This window comes from Euphorbia lathyris, chromosome 6 (assembly GCF_963576675.1).
Source record: "Euphorbia lathyris chromosome 6, ddEupLath1.1, whole genome shotgun sequence".
Classification (NCBI taxonomy): Eukaryota; Viridiplantae; Streptophyta; class Magnoliopsida; order Malpighiales; family Euphorbiaceae; genus Euphorbia; species Euphorbia lathyris.
Genome location: NC_088915.1, coordinates 45,119,862 through 45,143,703, shown reverse-complemented (window position 1 = coordinate 45,143,703; position 23,842 = coordinate 45,119,862). Strand labels below are relative to the sequence as shown.

General features: G+C 37.0%; 1 protein-coding gene and 1 non-coding gene across 2 annotated transcripts; both read right to left on the bottom strand.

The window, feature by feature from the left end:
* Window positions 1-16,349: 16,349 nt before the first annotated feature.
* Window positions 16,350-17,126, bottom strand: LOC136234066 (large ribosomal subunit protein bL12cz). The gene has a single exon (XM_066023829.1). It carries the CDS (start codon window positions 17,034-17,036, stop codon window positions 16,470-16,472), a length of 567 nt encoding a protein of 188 aa, XP_065879901.1. The 5' UTR covers window positions 17,037-17,126; the 3' UTR covers window positions 16,350-16,469.
* Window positions 17,127-17,270: 144 nt separating this feature from the next.
* TRNAP-UGG (transfer RNA proline (anticodon UGG)) lies at window positions 17,271-17,342 on the bottom strand. The gene has a single exon. It is a non-coding gene; the product is annotated as a tRNA-Pro (tRNA).
* Between the last annotated feature and the right edge of the window lie 6,500 nt (window positions 17,343-23,842).

Below are 23,842 nucleotides of genomic sequence, written 5' to 3'. Positions count from 1 at the left end.
TCCTATTCATGGTTAAGATGTATCATTTTGTTTCTCTAAAACCCAATGTATATCGTTGCTGTTGCCATTTCATGCTATTACTGTTCGTGCGAAACCCTAAAATGAGTGACATTGTTGTAAGAAGATGCAGTTGATTTGGAACTTCAATCTGCGATTTTCCCGAGTGTGTCGATATATGTCGATATAAGATGAATATCGACATACAGAAATGTGTGATTTTCCATTCTAAATCATAAATTTCAAACACAAAGCACATAAAACATAACCATATTTTTATATTTTATATTAAACTAAGGAAAGAAATACATAAAACATAAAAAAACGAAAAAAACACAGTAACAAACACAAAACACATAAACAAAAAAAAAAAGAAACAAATACAAAACACCTAATAAAAGTACGTAAACATTAAAAACAAAACAAACACATAATTATTGGTACTCAGGACCCATTAACGCCTCAGCGTAGTCCTTCCTGGACTTCTCCAAGTCCCTCTTGAGGCGCCTTACTGTCCTCCTCAGCCGCCTGTTTTGTCCCATGACTGACTCCAGAAGGTCAGACGTTTCTTCTGCAGCCCAAGACATGGTGTGTGCCATGCCCCTCATGAACCTCACTATTTCGTCCGTGTCTCCATCACGGAACGAAAGGATGAAAGCAGCCATGAGTTCTTCGAACTCGGGTAGAGGATGAGGTGGTGGTGGTGGCGACTGTGGTGATCCTGGTGGTGTCGCTGCCATTGTTTTGAGAAACTTGAGAACTGAAGAGTTTACTAGAATGAATAATAAAGTATGAACAGACAACGAGTCTATTTATAGATGAAGGAACTGTAATATGCATGGGGAATCTCAACAGACTATAGAGTGATATTCGAAGAAGAGTGATATTCGAAGAAGAGTGAAAGTCAAATTAATCATTACTTGCATTTAATGCTCACTAATAGATCATTCTAGAAAAACGTCTATTCATATTTCGTCGATATATGTCGATATATGAGCACTATCGACATATATACAGACAATACTTCGCAGATACATGCCGTTATAAGTCGATATGTGCCGATAGGTGTCGAAATCTATGTTGTATCGACATATATCGACGTATTAAATGCTTAGAGTGATATTCGAAGACGTGTGGCAGTCAAAGTGATCATTACATGCATTTAAGGCACCGCTTAACAGATCATTCTAGATAAACGACTTTTGATCTTCTGTCGAAATCAGTCGATACATGATCACTATCGACATCTATCACGAGAATGCATTGTAGAGATGTGCCGATATGTGTCTATATGTAAGTTGCATCGACATATATCGGCATATCTTATAGTTTGAAGTGTGTATACCAATAATATATAATTTTCGTTAGCTTTCTTCTTTTAGTTACAATAATATATAATTTACTTCTGTGTTTATGGTAATGCAGAAATATGTCCACCCCGAATATTTGTCTGTGTATGGTTTCGTGGGATGGAGAATGGAAAAAAGAGGGGCCCATGGACACTATGATATACGTTGGTGGTCAATCGAAGGTGCTCCATTTTTCAACGCCAACTGATTACCAAGCTTTGAGAGATAGAATTCACGCTTCCTTGAATGTTGATGCAACCTGTTTTGACATACAAATGGCAATGCACACAAAATACGGTCCAAATAAACTTTTTGGACGATTAGCACACATTGTGGATGACAGTGATATTGCTGGTTTCGTTGAGTTTTGTAGATGGAATAAACCCGATGTGATGCCATTATATGTGACTATGACTTCTCGAACAAGTGTTGCGGAAGTAAGGCGACCAATGGTTTCTGAAGTACGGCGACAAAATGTTGCGGAAGTAAAACGACCAATTGTTGCAGAAGTAAGACGACCAATTGTTGGTGAATTATGTCCACAAAATGTTGCTGAAGCAGAGGCAACCAGAATAAGTTATTGTGTACCTAACATAGCAATTGAGACTCGTGGTCCGGCAAAACATGTCATGAATCCATATACCCAATCTCCTCTTGGGCTAGACGATATTACATTGGATCACAATTGTGGGTATGATAATGTAGTGCACGGGGATGATCGAGGATATGGTAATGGATGTGATAACGATGACCATGGATACGATAACGACTACAATGGATTTGACAATGATGATCACGTATATGATAACGATGATCGCCAAAGATCCGTTTCAGAACCATCGATTGATAATGTTCAACCAAGTTTGCATGTGATTGATGATGAAGCAAGAATGAGAAGGAGAACGGATCCATTTCGGTTTGTTCCACAAGTACCAGAGGATGTAGACATTCCGATCAAAACTACAGAATCTTCGGGGGGTGGTGGGTTGAAGGCGCATGATATGTTCAAAAGCAAACGAGAACTGCAAGATGCACTTGGGAGATATTCAATTGATAATATGTTCGAATGGAAGGTGCACAAATCAACTAAGTCTTTGTTTGAGGTCCGATGCAAGCATGTTGATACATGCAAGTGGCGGGCTAGAGGTGGAGTCATACTCGGTTCAGATATGTTCATACTTCGGAGAATTGACAGTATGGATAGTCACACTTGTGATAGGGGTGGACAACTATTGCCACATCACAGGCAAGCGGGGAAACGAGTAGCAGGTATCATACTTAGTGAGAAGTTAGATATGGAGAATCGGGTGTACCGTCCAAGTCACATAATTTGGGAGATTGAAAAATTATTTTCAATCAACTTATCTTACATGCAAGCTTGGAGAGCAAGATGTTGGGCGATAGATAGCACAAGTGGTACACCTGAAGAATCGTACATGTTGTTACCTGATTATTGTGAGACACTGAAATTTGTTAATCCAGGTACGGTGACACATATTGAAACTGACGATGAAGATAAATGGACACATGCGTACTTTTGCGCACGTCGGTATAACATTATGACGACAAACATATCAGAATCATTCAACGCGAGAATGAGAGATGGTAGACATCTACCGATCACATTGTTGGTTGAGTATATAAGGACAATCCTCCAAGCATGGTTTCATGAGAGACGCACAAAAGCAGGTATGATATTAGGACCTCGTCCCTGGTATAATGTACTAATAGTTCTTATGTACTCATATATTGAAAATGTTTTTGCAGGGGAACGGGAGACATATTTGTCCGCATTTTATAACGAGAAGATGCATAAACATGTCAATAAGTCAGTTCAGTGTTCATATAAGCCCATTGATGCTCATAATTTTGAAATCGGCGATCGAGGTAAGGGTGGAATAGTGAATCTACGCGCGGGAACATGCACGTGTAGGAAATGGCAATTGTCACAATTTCCATGCAGACATGTATGTAAGATTGCATCAATGCATCGATTAGAGAATGCATATGCGTGGGTGCATCGCTACTACAAAAATGAGACTGTACGATTGTCGTACCATGAACCCATACATCCACTAGGCCACCAGTCTGAATGGAAAGTTTGTGAGCCTCCTAAGCGGGTGCTTCCTCCTAAAAAGGCTGCGCCTAGAGTGGGACGTCCGAGAAATCAAAGCCGAATACCGTCAAGGGGCGAGGAGGTAACTCCGACAAGGTGCACCAGATGCCAGCATACTGGTCATAATCGAGCGACTTGTACTAGTATGTTACGAGTTCCATCTCGGCTTCCACCAACAATATCAAGTGAAGCAAGCTGTTCTAAAAACTCAGCTGGAAAATAGTGTACTCTATATTCTGTATTGATAATTTCTATACTGATAATCTGTGTATTGATAATTTCTGTATTGATAATTTCTGTATTGATAATCTGAGAGTTTGTGCCTTTTGAATCAGGAGTTCACGTAACAATATGTCATATATACATAGTCGATATGCTCCCATATCGACTATGTAGACGCCGATATGCTCCCATATCGACTATATACACGCCTTCCATGACCCCATTTGTCCTACGGACATGCCGATATGATCCTACGTACTCGCCGATAAGGTTCCATATCGGCGTCTATAGACGCCGATATGTTCCCATCTGTCCCACGTTAACGCAGATATGGTTCCATATCGACGTTCATATACGCCGATATTACCAACAAGAAGATGTCACCAATAATCTACATTCATAAGTTACCAACAAACGTTTACATGTTACAATAGATTACAAGCCAAGCAAATTAGGCATTGTAATTGGATCATTCTGGTCCAACAATCATTGGTTGAAGAGTTCCAAGCACACCCGCAGCCTATAGAAACGTCCATCAAACCCGGAGAATCCATAATCCGTACATAATGGCCCCTTTTCAACATAATGCTGAGCAAACAAGCATAGGAAGACACCACAATCATTGGATTTGCGCAGCTATTGTGGGCACCCGCAAGCCCTCTCCCACTTTATGAATCGAGTGCCGTTATCAGGCCGCCCACTTTTCTTCCAATACTCGGCCTCTTCCATTGCTCTTGTCATGATACGAAACCGGGGTTCAAGCCATTTGTCTATTGATTCGTTGGATGCATTTGACTCCAGACTATCATAGAACTCCATCCTCATTTCTTCCACGTAGAACACACCGAGTAACCAGTGTTCTCCTTTATAGTTGATGGGTATTAGCACATGTTTAACCTCATACCAAGGCCGACTGTGAAACTCTTTCATCCCAGTGATTCGTTGCACAAACAACTTGGATTGTCCCCATTTTCCGGGTTTGTCATAATTCTTGGTCATATTTGCAAACTCCATAAATCCAAAGAAATTTGAGTCGATGGCAGTCCAATCCTGACTCTGATGGACGTATTTTCCGTTTAATAACCACAAAAATGCATTTACAAACTGCAACACATGCACAAATAAGTACAAACACAACACATACAAAGTTCACAATATAAACCAAAACATGGAAAGTGAGCAATATCTTACTTGGCTGTCTATGTACTTTCCAGTTATCTCTGCCTCTTCAAACCACGATACAATCTGACTCCAATCGGTTCCACCTAACATCCTCAGCTGATCACGGGGGGTACTCTTCTTCCAGTCGTCATATGCTTCTAGAAGGTGTCCTTTTATACGATCGCGACCATCGTGTTGTTCCACGGGGTACTTTGCATCATCATCATCATCAAAATGATATTCCATTCGAGGATCAGTGAATGGTGACTTAACGTCTTTCCCACGTTTCTTTTCTCGCTGGGGTCTACCTTTCACTTCTTCCTCCTTGATGGTTACATCCCTTCCTCTCCCTCTTCTTCCTCCTCTTGTCCCTCTTCCTCCCCTTCCATCCCTTCCTCCTGCATCCCTTACCCCCCCTCTCCCTCTTCCTCCTCCTCTTCCACCTCCTCTTCCTCCTCCTCTTCCTCCTCCTCTACCTCCTCTATTACCATGCCCTTCCTCCTCATGTTTAACCTCGATAGTCAAATCTTCTATTTCTCCTTTGTCTTCACGTATAGGTAAAGATGATTGGACAACTTGGTTAACCAGAAGAGTAAACTGTCCATGATCGATCTCAGCATCATGGCCGTCATGGCTCTCATCCTGTTAAAACACCAAGTAGAAACACATATTACATCATTGTGAATTCAGTTAAAAGCACCATATTAAACGTTAAAAACAAACTTACATCAATCATTATAACAATTGCCCTCTCCTGCTCTTTCTTCTCCATCTCCTCCTGCTGTTTCTTCTCTATTTCCTCCTGTTCTTTCTTAGCCCTCTCCTCCTGTTCTTTCTTAGCCCTCTCCTCCTGCTCTTTGTGCACCTTCTCCTCATGTTCTCTCTTCTCACTCGCCTCCTGCTCTTTCTTCTCCATCTCCTCCTGCTGTTTCTTCTCTATTTCCTCATGTTCTTTCTTAGCCCTCTCCTCCTGTTCTTTCTTAGCCCTCTCCTCCTGCTCTTTGTGCACCTTCTCCTCATGTTCTCTCTTCTCCCTCTCCTCCTGCTCTTTATTCTCACTCGCCTCCTGCTCTTTCTTCTCCCTCTCCTCCTGCTCTGTATTTTCCCTCTCCTCATGTACTCTCTTCTCCATCGCCTCATGCTCTTTCTTCTCTATCTCCTCCCGTTGTTTCTTATCCCTTTCTTCATGCTCGTTCTTCTCTATCTCCTCCCGCTCTTTCTTCTCCCTCTCCTCCTGCTCTTTATTCTCCATCTCCTCCTGCTCCGTCTTCTCATTATCATCCAGACCTTGTCCTCCAATCTCCATCTCATACATATCAACATCCCGTTGTGACTTCAGTTCCTGCACATCACGTTCTACAACGGACAATCTATTTACAAAGGCATTCAGTTTCCTATCTTGCTGACCAAACTGTTCAGTTATCATCTTCTCTTGGTCAGCAAACTTGACATTCATTTTCTTCTCGTGCTCATCAAACATCCTCCTCAGTAGTCGTTCCAGACCAGATTGTTTCTTCTTCTGGACAGGTACTCTAGGTGAGACAATGAAGGCATTTTCATCATTATCAGTCTCAGATTCACTGTCATCCTCTACATCAACATATCCGCCTTCATATGTACCCAATCCCTCATGTTCCTCCTTTTCCATGCCTTCATCCTCTTGCTCCTCTTTCCCCTCTTCTTCCACCTCCTTCCCCTTTGCAACCTCTTGCCCCTTTTCCTCCTCTTGCCCCTTTTCCTCCTCTTGCCCCTTTTCCAAATCGGTAAATACATGGTCATAATTACACTGCAGACCATCCACATGGTTTACTAGATGATCATACCATGAGCTTTCTTTCTTGGTGTCTTCAGCTGTCAGTTTCGTGGCATTTGGTTTTACACCCGACTAAAAATACAAATGTACAAATAAACAAGTCAGTCAGATGTATAGCACAATAGTGACACATATAGGCACAATGCTTGGTCAACTTACTTCAAAAATGGCTAGGACTTTGGGCAATTTAGCGATAGCGGTCTTTTTCCATCGTAGCCATCGTGGGATGCGAGTGCCTTTCTTCTCATACCATGTCCGGGTGGCATCCCATACTTCCAACAACCAAGCCTGCAACAAAGTTCCAATTCATTATTTATGCCTATTACCAACATTTCTAGTATACAAAATACACACACATCATACCTGAAATACGTATGCAAAACCATATAGGTTGTATGAGACACGGTTAATCCTTAACTTCTCCCTATAAGCGACCAATTGATCAATTCGGTCTTTTCCACCATCTATCCCATTAACAAGAGACCTGTAGGTCACATCCCAGCCACAAACACCCCACAGAAACTCGTTAAACAATCTTGGAAATTCAGAAAGTTCCAACACCCAATGAAGAACTTTTTTTTCGCACGTGTTATCCAACACACAGCCAATGGCAAAATACAACATGGCAAATGAAACTGCATCCTGATCAGACTGATCCTTCCAAACAGTTTGCAGCATAATTGTTTCCACGTCTTTATAGGATGGTGTAGGGATGCCTGGAAAAAACATATTCCTAAATCTATATGGCTTATTTATCCCACTGAACCTTTCCAGAAATGCTTCCATGTCTCCAAACCGTAACCCACTTAGGAGTCCAAACTCCCAATCCCCAAATCTTAACTCAACACCTCTAACTTTGAAGCAAAGCTCCCTGGGTTTGAGGTCTTCACGTATGATCTCCCTTGTTAAAACGGTATGGCAGAGGACTCCTGCAAATACTGTATTGGTCATTTCCAAGTACTGGCCGAAGCAACTCTTCCTAAATAGATTTAGTTGGTCCGATGTTAACAACCCTTTATCTGATTTGCTGCTTCTAGGTTACACCTAACCGTGATGACGCTTTCCGTTCCAAATGCTTTTTTGTATTTATATGCAGATTTCTTCTTGGCTTTCTTCTTCGAAGGAGAGCCATGCTCATCTCTCTTCCTCTTGTCTACACGATCATGCTGAAAAATGTTGTAGACATATCATCAGGGAACATACAATCAAGCTAATTATAACGTTGAGCTAGAATGAGCTAGCGTATGCTAGAATAAGAGAGTTATCAGTAATAGTTCGTCGATATGAATGTTCTATCGGCAATATAACGTCGATATGAATGTTCTATCGGCAATATAACGTCGATATGAATGTTCTATCGGTAATATAACGTCGACATGAATGTTCTATCGGCAAACTGATCGATGATATGGATGTTCTATCGGCCATTAGGCTGTCTATGACTATGTACTATCTACAATTAGGTTGCCGATGAACATACACATCGACGAATGACTTCCTAACACCAGACGAACCTAGAAAAAACCCTAACACCAGAAGCAGTAAACGAAACGAAACGAAACGAGACGAAATGTTCCTTCTCAAACACAACAAATGTACATCCAATAGAAGATAGAAACGCAAATGTAAAGTCAAGTTATTTACCCTCTTTTTCGTTCTTCCTTCTGAGTTCGATTCGTTGTCTGAGCTTTGTGTTCTCGCCATGTCAACTCCAAGTAACAGAGATTCGCCGGATGAAATGTACAGAATCGGCCAATGAATCGTCGGAAAGTTAGAGAGAGGAATAGAGGCGTGTTAGGTTAGAGTGATGGAAGTTCGAATGTTGAAGAGCGGGAGCGGAGTGTTAGAGATGAGGGCAAAGTTGGAATTTAGTTAGTGAAATGTGTTAGTTTTGGTGAGATTTTGAAAGTGTGTTAGAAATGAAAACTAACCCCTTAAAAGGTGATAGTTTTGTAATTGTCCCTTTTATAAAATGATACTAATTTAGCCTTCGGTAATGAAACTTGGAGCTAAATTGGTATTATTTTATTGACAAACGTTGAGGCATGAAGTTCCGTTATTCATTTCACAGATGTTGGAGTTAAAATTGTGCTATTTGGTAGGCTGAGTATAGCTTGGCACTTTCTCATTTTAAGAGTTTGTTTGATTTAATTGTTTGTATATACTATTTGTTGTTATTAGTGGTTGCTAATAGTCGGTGGTTTTTAGTCGATTTTGCATTTTCACGCAACTATTAATAATTGTTTTTCAGTTCTAATTAAAAACTTCTTTCTACTATTTGGAATGAAAAAATAAAATTTTTTACAAACGTTTACCTAAATTTAAAAGGTTTTTTTTTCTCGGTAAATACTATCGAAATATTTAATTTATTTTTCTCAAAATTTAAAGTTGAATACTTTCATCGTTGAAATTATGATGTGATAGAAGAATTGTTTTTCTAATCAACATTTAATTATGTAATTTATTTAGAAAAAAGGAAATATTACATATGAGATGTGTTAGCAATATTTTGCGAATATGCTAATTTCAACATTGTCACGTGTGATTTGCGAATATGAACGGTTAAGTTTATCTTGGGTCTTTAGCGCTGTTATAAAAATGGCAAATTACAAATCTAGACCTAATGAAGGGGCCATTAACATATTTGATATATTTTTCTTCCATTTTACCAAATTAGACACTTTCATCAATTATGGACAAAAATACTCTACCTTCAATTCACGCTTCTTCTTCACTGTCAAACGTCTTCTACGGTTCATCTTCATCTCTTTCGTTCTGTGTTTCATCTTCATCTTCTTTGTTGCATTTTGTTTTGTGTTTCATCTTCATCTTTTTCGTTGCATTTCGACATGGCAGGAAAAAGAAACGCAACCGAGAAGGAAGCACGAACCAAACTTAAGGTAAGTAGCCGCACTTATACTTTTCGAAATGGCATTGAATATACATTTCCAGTAGTCGCACTTAGGTGTACGACTGTTAGATGCAACATCAATGGAAGTTCAAATTTAAATTAGAGTTGTTATTGTAGCATTTACGACAACTTCTGGTATAAATGCGACAACAACTGGCTAGGTTTTAAGGCAGGGTTAAATTATGTTGTTATTTCGCATTTACGACAACTTTTGGTGTAGACATGGCAGGAAAAAGAAACGCAACTGAGAAGGAAGGTCGAACCAAACTTAAGGTAAGTAGTCGCACTTATACTTTTTGAAATGGCATTGAATATACATTTCCAGTAGTCGCACTTAGGTGAACGACTATTAGAGGCAACATCAATGGAAGTTCAAATTTTAAATTAGAGTTGTTATTGTAGCATTTACGACAACTTCTGGTATAAATGCGACAACAACTAGCTAGGTTTTAAGGCAGGGTTAAATTTTGTTGTTATTGTCGCATTTACGACAACTTTTGGTGTAAATGCGATAATAGTTGGAGCTGTTGTTGTAAATGCTACAAGTCCCACTTATCTAAAATCCTTGTCGCATCTAGTGATGAATGCGCTTGGATGCGACAAGGATTTGAGATAAGTTTATTCTATGTGTCGCATCTTCTGTCGTAAATGCGATTAAGTGCCAGTATCCTTATCGCATCTAGTGATGAATGCGCTTGGATGCTACAAGGTTTAATGTTAAGTTTGTGCAAAGTGTCGCATCTTCTGTCATAAATGCGATTAAGTGCCAGTATCATTGTCGCATTTGGTGATGAATGCGCTTGGATGCGACAAGGTTTAATGTTAAGTTTAATGTTTTTGTATATGTATTGATTGTATTACTTTGCAGAATGATCATAGGGAATCCAAAAAGAGCAAAATGACACGCAATTACAGATATGATGAGACCATTAATTCAGATGCACAAGTAACAATCCGATTTAATTTGGATTCTGGGAAGGTGATCAAGTCCAAGTTGGGTGATAATAAGATAGAAATGTATAGAAAAACATGCTTTGGACAATGGTTGGATATGGTGATGGGTAGTTTTTCTGGAGCTATAACCCATCATATACTAACGAGAGAGATTGGGCATGAAAATAGTAAACACAGGGAGATGTGGTTCAAGGTGAGAGCAGTGGAGTTGAGATTGAACTTATTAGCGGGTTAAGGTTTGGAGTAAACACGAGAGAGTTTATGGGAATGATGAATGAACTCAACATCTCGAAAAGATTGAGAAAGAAACATTTATAGGATTATACGTTAATAACGCACGGTGATATAGAAAATATTTTGAAAGAGACATGCTGGCAAAAAGAGGAAGACCAAGATGTTGTGTCGATGGCGATGTTGTAGTTTGTTCATGAAAATATCCTAGATAACTCACACGTTCGACATGTCAAGGGTTGGGTAATTGAACTTGCAGATTTTCCAAAATTGTTCAATGAGATCCTATGGGGTGTGTTGGCTTAGGAGGAGACTTATAAGTAAATGGATAGGGCTATTAGGAAAAGAAAGAATAATTTGGTTGATAATCGAAAGAGAACTAGGAAACGTGTTCCATATCAAATTATAGGATTTGCACACGTATTCTAGGTATGATGATACATAAACATATATTGTATTTATATAGTGTATGTATAAGTCATAGTTCTAACCAAACTTTTTTCCTTCCAGACTTGGATACTTGAGCTGTGGAGTGCGACTCATGCCTATTATAGTAGGAGAGAGGGCAATATACTTCCACGTGTGCTGAGATGGAGTCAGAAGGCAACCCCATTATTCCAAACAGTTAAAGAGACATTTAATGTAAGTATAATGGGCTTTGTTTGCAATGGGTAAATTATTTGCTTTAACTCGTATTTGTTTTCCAACACGTATTTGTTTGCTATGTGTTGATTATATTATAATAGTGTGAAAAATAAAACTAATACATAATCAAAATTAAAGGTCGGTGAGGATTTTGATTTTCAGTGGCCAATGGATATAACTGTGGAATACTATCTATCGTACTTTATATATAGGTTTATTTGTGACTTTTAGGTTTGCTTCGCTTTGTTTTTTTCATCTTCTTGTAACTCTTACTTTCTTTTATTACTTTAATTAATGGGTTAATAATTGACAATAAATAATGTGCTAGTGTAGAGTATTATTTTTATTCTCTTTGCTCTTAGAGCATCTCCAATAGAGGATGCTTGGAAGAGTGCTCGATGATGTGGCAATGACGTTGACAACTTTTGAAGAGTGTCATCTATTGGAGTAATGGTGAGTGCTTGAAATTTTCAAGTAAGGTTGCCACTTTTTGGCAACATTCTAGCAAAGGTGCTTACCTTTTAATTAATAAGTATAAAAAAAGATTTAGTTGTCTACTGTTGGTCCATTTTTATGACAACATTTATGATGAAAATAAAATATATATAAAGTAATGGTTTGTGGGGTCATGGTGACAACTTTTAAAGTTGCTTACTATTGGAGTGTTTTTTAACGAAAGTTGCCAAAAGTAATATGGATGAGTTAGAAAATAAAATATTATATTTTAGTATGATGTGTTAATTTTGAGCAATCTTTATAGCAACATTTATTGAAGATGCTCTTAGGGTGCCAATTCATCCAAAAAAAAGCCTCTAAAACACTTCTTGTAAATTCTGTGTGTTTTTGCTAGTATAGACTAATATAGATTATAGCTTTTATTATAAAAAAATATTTTTTTAGATAAAAATCCTATTTTATTTTCAAGGGTTACGAAGGCATTTAAATGAACATTCCTTGCATTGAAACATATTTTGAAAATATTTGGATATTTATTATAATTTTTTAGCTTTTATTATTAAAAAATCAGATTTTTATTGATAAATTTTTCACCTCACAACACTTAGGAAAAATATTTAGATAATTATCATAATTTTCTAGATTTTCTAGCTTTATTTAGCCCTTTATTCATTAAATATAAGATTTTTATTGATAAAAGTCCCATCTCATTCTCAAAACTTTCAGAAATATTATAATAAATATTCAACACTTGGGAAAATATTTTGAGAATATTTTGATAATTATCATAATTTTCTAGATTTTTTAGTTTTATTTATCTTTTTATTCATTAAAAATAGAATCATCGATAAAAGTCACACTTTCATTCTCAATAATTCCAAAAATGCTAAAATTAGCATTCTGTATGATGGAATATTTTGAGAGGTTTAGGTAATTATAACAGCTAGACTTTTATTAGCTTAGCTTTTCATTTTATAAAAGTAGAATTTTATTGATAAAATTCTTATTTCCATTCTCGAGGATTCCAAGAATATCAAATTCGATACATTCTAAATCACTTCAATTACCTATGGATCCTCACCTCAAACTTATATTAGATAAGGGAGATCTTTTACATGATCCTCCTCCATATCAACGCCTAATTAGCAAACTGCTTCACCTTACAATTTACAGACCCGGTATCACATTTCCAGTCTAACTGTTGACACAATTCATGCACCAGCCTACTAATGTTCATATGTAAGATGCAAAGAGATTACTGCACTCTCTTGTAGTATCTATATCCGAAGGCATCTTGTTGGCTACTTTTTCTACTACACAACTTATAACCTATTGTGACAGTGACTGGGCCAATTACCTGTTACTAGATGTCCATTACAAAGGTATTGCGTCTAGGCCATTCTCTAGTCTTATAGAAGACCAAAAAATAATTCGTTATATCTTGTTCATCCATTGAGGCAGAATACATGGCTATGACCCTTACTACTTATAAAGTTATATGGTTAAAGGATCTTGGTCTTAAACATCTACATTCTCTCATTCTTCACTGTGAGCACTTGCTATTGCTACTAACCGTGTCCTTCATGAACGCACCAGCCATGTTGAGATTGACTACCACTGTGTTCATGATGAAGTTTAATCTGGCGCACTGATAACTCATCATGTCCCATCTACTACTCAGATTGCTGATATTCTTATTAAGGTTCTTCATGTCAAGCAACATCTCAACTATATTACCAAGCTTGAAGATTCACCAACAAGTCGTTCTTCAGCTTGAGAACGAGTATTAAGGATCAAAATATAATTTTCAATTAATCAATAGTTTAACATTCTCTTATAATTAATTGATGATTAATAGTAGGTTGTTATGATTAGTTATGTTATTTTCTCTTGTTCTTAGTGTCCGTTTGGTACGTTGTAATGCAATGTAATCAAGGTTGTAATATAATCAAATGTGTAATGTAATGGAATGGAATAATGAATTCATTGTCATGTTTGTTGATAAATTTTAATAAAATTGATAAAGTGCAATTATCATTACAATATGTATGTTTATTTAGTTAGATGCAATTTTCATGTTTTTTCGTTTTTTCTCATTTTTTTCGTGTTTTCATGTTTTTTTCATTTTTCGATTTTTCCGTTGTTTTTCTCGTTTTTTGCTCTTTTCCTTTTTTTCTCATTTTTTTGTGGTTTTCATGTTTTTTTTTGCCCGTTTTCCGATTTTCGTGTCTGTTTGTTTTTTGCATTTTTTTTCTCATTTTCGGCTTTTTAGCATTTTTCTCCTTTTTGCAGTTTTTTGGTTTTTATGTGTTTTTTCGTATTTAGCCATTAGTAATAAAAATACGAGGGTTAATCGTAATGGGGATTCATGCCTCTTTTGTTCGTAATGTCCAGTATATAAATTTGGAAAGAAAAATTAGGTAATATATTTGTGATTCCATTACGACAAAAATGATATGACTAACCAAACATGATAATGAGTCTTCATTGTAACGGGCATTCCATTACAATACTCATTACAACATACTAAACGAGACTTTAATACTTAATAGTAGATTGTTATGATTAGTTATGCTAGTAATATAATTAGTAATATAGATAGTGTGTATTTAGATAGTTGTGATCATGCTGGAATAATATATCATACTCTTTTTCTCCCTTCTTCCTTTGTTTCTCTTCTTGCTTTGCTTTCCTGACTTATCTCTACATCATTTGGGCTTTTTCTACTCATCGGAAACATATATATTGAATGGTGTTATAAGCATAATTATCTTTGAGCCACACAAAAGATTCTATATCGCTTGCAATTGGATACTTATTATTCCGTTTTAAGGATCCCTCCGGAATAGTCATTAATCAGATGATATATCTAAGAGCATCTTTAATGGGGTTAATGAAAAGCTCCATAACCCCTTAGAAAATGATGGCATTGAGGAGAGTTTAATAACTATCCTCAACCTTCATACCGTTTGGTATGAAGGTTTCAAAGGCTGCCATTGGCAGCCTTTGAGTTTAATATTTTTTTTTAATTTTTTATTATTAAAACGTTATATAATATATTATTAAATTAATTAATAGGTTCTATATTATTGAGTTGTTGTAGTATAATAATTTATTGGAGGGTATAGTTTAGTAGAATAAAATTGGTTCCATATTGACAATATGTCATGAATATTGAGTGGTTAGTAGTATAATATATTGGAGATGCTCTAAATCTCAACGTGAATACATGCACTGTTTATTTTAAAATAATTAGGCCCACCGTTCTCCATCCATTTACTTATCTGCACTATTTTTTCATGGTCTTAGAGTTCATGAAAAGGGAGGAAAGTGTAGGATTAAGAAAGAGCTCAAAAGAAGAAACTCTCGTCAAGACCTAACCCTACCTGTCAAGAAAATGTGTATTCTTCATCCAGTTTTTTAGGTTTTCTTTGGGCTTTTAACCGGAAGACAAACTCTTTGTTTTGTTTTTTCTTTATTGAATAATTTTTTTAATTGATCTACTATGATAGATTTGGTAGTTTCTTTTTTACTTGTAGTTTTTTTTGCTTCTCCCTTTATCAATGATTTGGTGATTCATGTGTTCTTCATGAAAAAACAAATGATCACATAGATTTAATTCATTTAAAGATCATTAAGTTATTCCTCAAGAAAAAAAGTATGAAGTCAATTTATGGGTGGAATGTGTTACTTGCTGTGGTGGCAAAAACAGTATCAAGAGTTGTCTACTATTGGTCTATTAATTATTTATATCTACTAATTTTCCTATAAATAAAATAAAAATATTACTTGTAAAAGAAAACTTAATTTGAAGCTAAAAAAAAGTAGGAAATAAAGCTGATGTGAAGCAGAAGCAGAAGTAGAAGCAACATAAACATCAAATTTTGTTATTACTTAGTATAGGTGTATTGGTAATTTTGAAAAGCTTATAGTGTTATATAGGCATGAAGTTGTATTTATTTATAATGAGATAAAGATCCATAGTTTCCACTTCAAACTTAAGTTTATTTCATGATCATGACTATTACGGCAATTGGGTGAAAGGAATTCAAACAAGCTATGGTGTGTTTGAGTCGAATTGATTAGAAATTCGTCACCTAGTGAAGATGTATTTCAATGTCCCTGTCATGATTAGAAGATGGTAGAGATTGGTTATGTTCCAAAGCAAGTGTGATTGCTAGCTACTAATTGTGTCTTGAATTGTATTGATGTATAGTCTTTGCAAACAAGGGAGGAGGTTAGAATGAATAGGGAGCAGGATTTGCCTGGGTTCTTTTGGAAGACACATCACATGGGTAGGATGATTTCAGCATTTGAGCTTGAGAGATATCATATGGTTATCTAATAGTTTGTGTATGTCAACAAGACCGTCCATTTGCTGCAAAGACAGATTCAGTAGCAGATCAAAGCTGATATGCTTGCTACAGAGGAATCTAAACCCCAATGTGTATGTGTTCAGTTCAATTTCTTTTATAAGAGCTTCAAGATAGGATGTTAAAAACCAAATCAAGCAAATGGATCAAATATTGTGAATTCAAGTACAAAATACAGTACAGGCTACAAAATTCCCCAAGAAAAATACACTAAATTATGCCATGAAAACCAAATTCTACTTCAAGCAATGGAAATCTTAGCTCCAGCTTCTTCAAGCTGTTTCTTTGCTTCTTCTGCCTCTTCCTTTGAAATTCCCTCTTTAAACTTCTTAGGCAATCCTTCAATCAAATCTTTCGCCTCCTTGAGAGCCAAGCTCGTCAATGCCCTAACCGCTTTAATCACTGAAATTCTCGCATTAGACGGTACTTCCTCGATCACTACATCGAACTCCGTCTTCTCCTCCACAACCGGTGCAGCATCAGCGGCTCCGGGAGCAGCAACCACCGCCGCAGCAGGGGCAAAAGCAGCAGCGGAAACTCCAAGCTTATCCTGAAGATAGTCGACAAGGGTCCGAGCTTCCTCCAGAGTCAAGGAGGAGATTTCGGAGCCAAGCTTTTCAATTTTCTCGGGAGCTTCAACGGCGTAGATTGGACGGAGATGGGTGAAAGTGGAGCGGTGAGAGACGGATGAAAAATTGGAGCGGAGAGGGAATTCAATGAGGAATTGTTTGGTGGGGGAAAGAGTTGGGTAAGTGGAAGGGGAAGAGAGAGTGAGTGTCCTTGTGGAAGATAGAGACGATGTCGCCATTATTTCACTGTAAATGGAGGAGAGGAAGAAGAAGAAGAAGAAGATGCGATAGGATAAGGAGACTCAGTTTGAAGCTTTCGATTGGACACCTTATGTTATGAACCGTCTAAATAGTTGGATGGACACACTTGCCCACTTCATTCTTTTAATATTAGGTTTACCATGAACTGCTTTCGGGGTATAAAGGGAATTACAGCTGACCTCTGTGGGTTTAAAAAAATTAAAAAAGTAGAGGGGGCATTCCGAGAATCGAACTCGGGACCTCTCGCACCCAAAGCGAGAATCATACCACTAGACCAAATGCCCTTTTCTCTATACACTGTATATTATATTATATTCATTTAGTTATTTAGTTCTGATGGCATGGTCCTTTTGACAGGAAAATAGCATTTTCAACTTTGAATCTTCATAGGTTGAAATTAAACTCTTTATCTTTTTTATTATTATTAATCACATTAAATTTGAATGTAAATCTCAATTTTTATTTATTTCATTCATATATTTAACTTTGTTAAACCAATGATGACTAGAAAAGTCAGTTTTGATTATAAAATTCAATTAATAGAGCGTTATTCATTTCAATTGTAGAAATTTTATATTGAATTATGATGTGAGAGAATATGAATTGAGTTTGATGGATCCTTGAGTGCATGAGATAAAATAGAAAAGTGGTAAAAAAAAAAGGGCCCAAGAATCGGTCACTCCGCTTTGATGCTTAAGTCAATGATGAGAATTGATGTTTAGTAGTATATGAACTTAGATGAGCAATAAGAATGAATTGAGTACCTTTTGTGCAATGTGTACCTTGTATTTATAAGAGAACTAGGTTGTGCGCCCTAAATGTGAGTAGAGAGCCACGTGACAGCTAGTCAATGGTGACGCCAACAATGATTATAATGGTTACACCTATGATTCCGCTAATCACAACATTGTATGCGGGTATGAATCTGATATGGCTCAACGGTTACTGTTGGGGTCAGTGTTATCAGGCTCAGACCGACCGGTCGAACTGGAAGCCGGCCAAGCATCCAGTCCGAACTCCTACAGTTTGTTGAATGCTCAATAAACCTGAGAGACTCGGGGTTGAACCGGGACCTGGCGATCTGGCCAAAAACTGGTGTGACCCCTGGTCTTTGACAAATTTCTTAATTTAAAAAAAAAACGTTAGATGTAAATAAATAGCTAAAACTTTTTAATTTATAAATAATATTGAAAAAAAAGCAAAAAGTGGTTGGTCTAAGGGACCTTATTTCGGTCTGACCTGGGTCTTTAATTTTAAAAAACGTTAGCTGTAAATAAATAACTACAACTTTTAAATTTATAAATAAGTTTGAAAAAAAAAGCAAAAGTGTCTAAGGAGCCTCACTTCGGTGTGGCATTCGCAACGTCCACGTCGTGCGGGTGCATCTCTAACCCTATGGTGCTTCGACTACACTCCCTCTGCGCATGAGAGAGCCTTTCCCCTAGTAACTGGTTAAAGGATTTAAAGGCCATTTACTTATAAACTAGTTAAGATTCTCATTTTTTTCCTATGTGGGATGAGAATGCTTAATTTCTTTTTTTTTTATCTTCTTCAAAACCATTTCAAGTGGTTCACTTTGAGCATCAATTTCTCATTCATTGAGTTTATAATATACCGTTAAAAAGATCTCATGGCATATGATATGTTGATATATTTCAAGTTATTCTAAACTTCATTTATTATATATTTAAACCTCTAGTTGACAAAAAATAGCAAACTAAAAATTGTTTATAATTTGTTTTGGATATATATAATTTATAAGAATAATTTTAAATTAATTATATATATTTAATATATATAACTACCTTTTGCGTAACTCCTTTTAGAGAGGCAAGGATATGATTTATTTATTTACTATATCGTCTTGATAACATTGTGATATTATCCCAAGGATCAAAATGGATATTTGATTAAAGAACGCCACGTGTTAGTCGCCTGACCTTGAAATTCCGCGGCGTATTGAAGTAAAGAGATCCGACGGGCGAATCACCTAAAACTCGCCAAGAGTGACCCGCTAGCGAACCTATGAGGCGGATCTCCACAAGCTCTCAATCCGCCATGAGAACGACAGAGCCGACCTTGTAATAAAGACCATTAATGAGCTATCAATTAGCTAACCGCCAACTTAAGGGTAACCAGTAACCGCCATTAATGGGGCATTAATGGAGACTTTCTAGTTACTGAGAGTTACAACTTCACGACTATATATAGCCTATGTCTCAGGCTATCAAGGTACACATTCACTTACCCTTTGTCAATTCAGTTTGCTCTCTTGTTCTTCCTTACTGACTTTGGCATCGGAGCTTCCCCCCGTCGAACCCAACGACGCCCCCACAGGGACAGAAGTTAATCAGAATTTCTCCACTTGTTATCACGTCTAGTTCGACCAATCTGAGCCATCCGATCCGACCAAATGACCCGTGATCTAGTGATAAATCTGGTTTGATATCTAGTACGGTTCTGATAACATTGGTTGGGGTAGGAAGTGTCTCATTAGTCCATATGTATTCATGATAAAATAGTGTGATATCAGATGTCCCTCCCCCCTCCCCCCACGAAATGCTTTAGAGCTTCGGTATATGGGATGAGCAAAAGGTGAATCCCTTTGTGTTCTAACTTATGTGTTGCCGAAGATGTCATTTGAATGAAAGCCAATTTTGTCTATTAGTTGGGCAAAATTTTCTATCATCTGGTTCTTAAAAAATGACACATTATCACATGATTCCTCATTTTTACTTAGGGGTGGGTATTAGGCAGAAACATGATATGGTATCATTAATTTCTAATATGCAAAATGAGCACTGAAGCGTGATGTCATTTTGTTGCTTTTACGCCTACTTTCTAAATTTTTGATAGGTGTCATTTTTGCGTGTCGTTTCTCATCAATCAATTTCATCATTACCGTCATTTTAGACGTTTGGAGTGCTTTGGGATATGATGTGATGATTAAAAACCATTTTATTAATTCCCCGCCTCATCATCTTCACTAGAAGCCTATAAAAGAGGAGAAAAGGCTTTGGAAAATTTTCTTAGTTCTTCTTGCTGATGCTTCAAAGCTTCGAAATAGCAAGTATTTGCGCTTTCTTTTTGCTTTTATCATTGTTGTATGAAAGGTTTGAGATGAAAGAACTCGAAAAATTCCCCAATCTTGAGAGTATTGAGGAACCAAACCCTTTTGTGAACATACAAAACATTATTATGGCCCTTAAAAAATCTAAATCTTCTAAAGTTACTGAAAAGACCCAGATCACTGAAAAAGCCTCCTCTTCCAAACAAGTAAATCCTTATATGATCAAGCTTCAACCGTGATGGATGGAGAGCTGATAAATGTTGGGGTTTCTTATCCTGAATTAAATGAGATGGATACCCATCTTCCAATTGAGAATCAAAGGGCGTTTGATCCTCCAAAGGAGTACTTAGGTATTTTTACCTAGCTTTTGAAGTGGGGATTGTGATTTCCTCTTTCTAGCAAAATGTTGAATGTGTTGAAGGATTTCAACCTTTGTTCCTACCAAATTTCTCCCAACGCCCTTTTGGAGTTTCTCGCTTTTAAGAAGATCTGTGAAGGTTTGGACATTAACCTGACCGGACCTCTATTTCAGTCATGCTGGAAACCCATAAAAAGACAACATGCGACATGATTTACTAGCAGATGAGCAGTCATCGAAAAGAATTTATTTTTGGGAAGATGCAAATTGTGAAGGATTTTAAGCCAAAATGGTTTTAGCTGAAGGGCAAACCTTCCATTCCTAAAGGCATTTATTCGGGTGGGTTCCCTTTCCAAACTAGGTGGAACAAAAATCCCTACAATTCAAGCACTTGGAAGCCAGCACGAGACTTGACTGAAGAAGAAAAGGGCGGTCTTGAACTCTTGAGTGAATATTCCGCTATGTGGCGTTACCTTACCATGTTAGATATGGTATAACCGAACATCCTTTTAGCCCTTCTTAATAGGAAGAGGTAGATTGTCTACAAGGACACCAAAAGGTATTAGAGGATAAATGAAGGTGGTTAGTATTTTAACTTCATTTTCTTTTCGATTTTGGGTGCCGGTACATCTACTAATATGTCTATTCGTTCCCTCATGTTAGCTCACCTTCGCTCTTTAGAAGAAGCCAACCAAGAAGGAGATGACATTCGGGTGGAGCAATATGCCACTATAGGGAATGCTTCAAGAGTTATTTCTCCGGTAGTGGAAGAAAATGTTGTAGTTAAGGCCTCCATTATTGTTGATCCTATGCCCAACACTGAGGCATGTCCTTCTAATTCTGCTGATGTTGTCGAACAACTGGAGGTGAAAAGTGCAAATGATATCTTCATCTCTAGAGGGTGAAATTTCAGTTCCCAATGAGACTATTATGGAAGGGGAAGTTTGTTGGAGTATTCCCTAGTCCTGAGATGTTATATCTAATGAAACTATTAACTATAAGACAATAATATGTTAAGTAAGCTTACTTGTGCAAACTGATTAACGAAGTATCTACGATATGTGATCTGCTCACATTTGGTGGGTTGATGACCTAGTCAAGTGAAGTCGTGAGGCAACAAGATACTAATTTGAATATCCCTAGTCTGTTACTATCGTTAGAATAACTAACTAAAGACTAGTATGTGCTTTGATTGTAATGGTGTTTTACAACATGTTACAAACATTAGATGTCAAATCAGGGGCATTAGGGTTATGGAATAGTAAGCTATGGATTGATCCATGAGAACAACACATGGTTATGATAGTCATATGTGGTTTTCATGTAACCCTCTAAGTTGAATCCTTATACCAGGTTCACTATGAGGCCTAGATGGTTTGCACTGTACTTTTTTTTTCGCCTAATAGACCCATACTAGGGTGCCAAGTATGGGTTCAATGGGTGTATTATGCGCCATGCTTAGAAACCATGAGCGAAGCGAGGGATTGCAGAATCTCTTATAAAGATTACATATCACCGGTCACTTGATTAGTGGGACTGAGAAGTGTGTGGCCACAGTCGAATGGGGTAATTTGTAATTTCTTATTCGAACTTATCAATTCACTAGAGATTAAGGTAATGTCTGAGCAATAGATGAGGGTGACTTAACCGTGCCTCTTGCTAGACTTGATATTGTATAACAAAGGATTACTATTAGATTTTCAAAGGTTACACACGAGATTACTATCTGACTTGGATTATCATAAAGGTTAGCTAAATCCTTCTATGATTGGTAAGACGAACCTGATGTTTGGTCTGACCACCATCTATAGATAGGCCTATCAAGATCCCTAGTAAAAGAGATTGGATAAAAAAAATGTCTCTGGTAATGTCTTAGCATACATGTCTAACACGATTGCATAAATATAAGAGCATTATGTAGGCCCAGGTGACCCAAGATTAATTAAACAAGAGAAGGGAAAATTTGTCTGGATAGAAATTTCAGTTTAATTGGATTAAATTGGAAATATAATTTCAGATAAGTTTATACATGTGTGTGTGTGTATATATATATATATATATATATATATATAGAGTAAGACTTGTGGACTAGATGGGCCTTGACCCAACACCAATCCATTAAGCTCGTCCATAACCTTATGGATTAGGGATTAGGGTTTAGCCTAGTTATTAATAGGTAGCTAAGGGAGGCTAAACCTGACATAGAGAGAACACAACAAATACTGCAATAAGACTGCAAAAGTCAATTCCTCTCCTCTCTCACTTCACAAGAAGATGCCCCTCCATTGGTCTCGGTGTGTGTTCTTAGTTTGTGAACCTATGGTGATTGCACCTTGGGTGTAACTTTCATTTAGATCGATGATACGAAGCCATGGTTCGTTTCTTCTACTACAAATCAATGGATCTGCGCTACAAGAGGTAAACCTATTTCCATTATATATTTATTGATAGATCCAGATTCATTACTCATCCCTTAGAGTTGAAAGATTATCCTTCAATGATATCAGAGTAATTAGCTCCGTGTTCCGTCCATTATGAACCCTTTTGCATGATATATATATATATATATATATATATATATACATACATACATATAAAATTATAATTTGTTTGCATATTGCGTGACCAATAAGTCATACATACACGCAATCTGGAAAACTGTTTTTTCATGAATGCTTTGTTCCTCTTTCTGTTTTCTTTTTGCTTTGACAGTCATAGTAGGCATTACAGAGGTCCCACTCCTAGTTTGTTTTCCCGAGTATTAAAGAAGAGTGAGACAGATGGAGAGGAACATTAGGAGGTGCCATCTGGATAAGAATATTATTTGGAATGACATTGAGGTTGTTACGAGCCATATAAAGACGTTGCATATTCAAATGCAAGACTACATTTGGATAGGTGGCCTATATAGAGGGTATAATGAGTGGACCCTATATGAGCACCTCAGAGATTCTTTTCGCAGTAGGAAACTTAAGAAAATCATATACGATACTTGGATGATTCACGAGAACAACTATAAAAAAGGTTGTCAAGTTGTTCATGAATATGCCAGGGAATATGGGAGTCATGGTACCTCGTAACCATTCGAGCATAACCCTGAGATCGAGAAAGTGAGTTTTTACCCGTGTTTATTCTAGTACATTGACCTAAGACATTGATGAGTTCAAGGAACATGCTATGACATTCATCTTAGTGAGAAAAGGCATAGTTCAGTTAAGTTAGGATATCTCCGGGGTTGTAGGTTAGGACCTATACTTATGTTTTTGGGATTTTTTTTTCTAGATTAAGTATATGGTTTTATGTTTTATGTAGTTTTGGATTTTCCATTCGTTAGAATTTCCATTTTTTAGGAGACA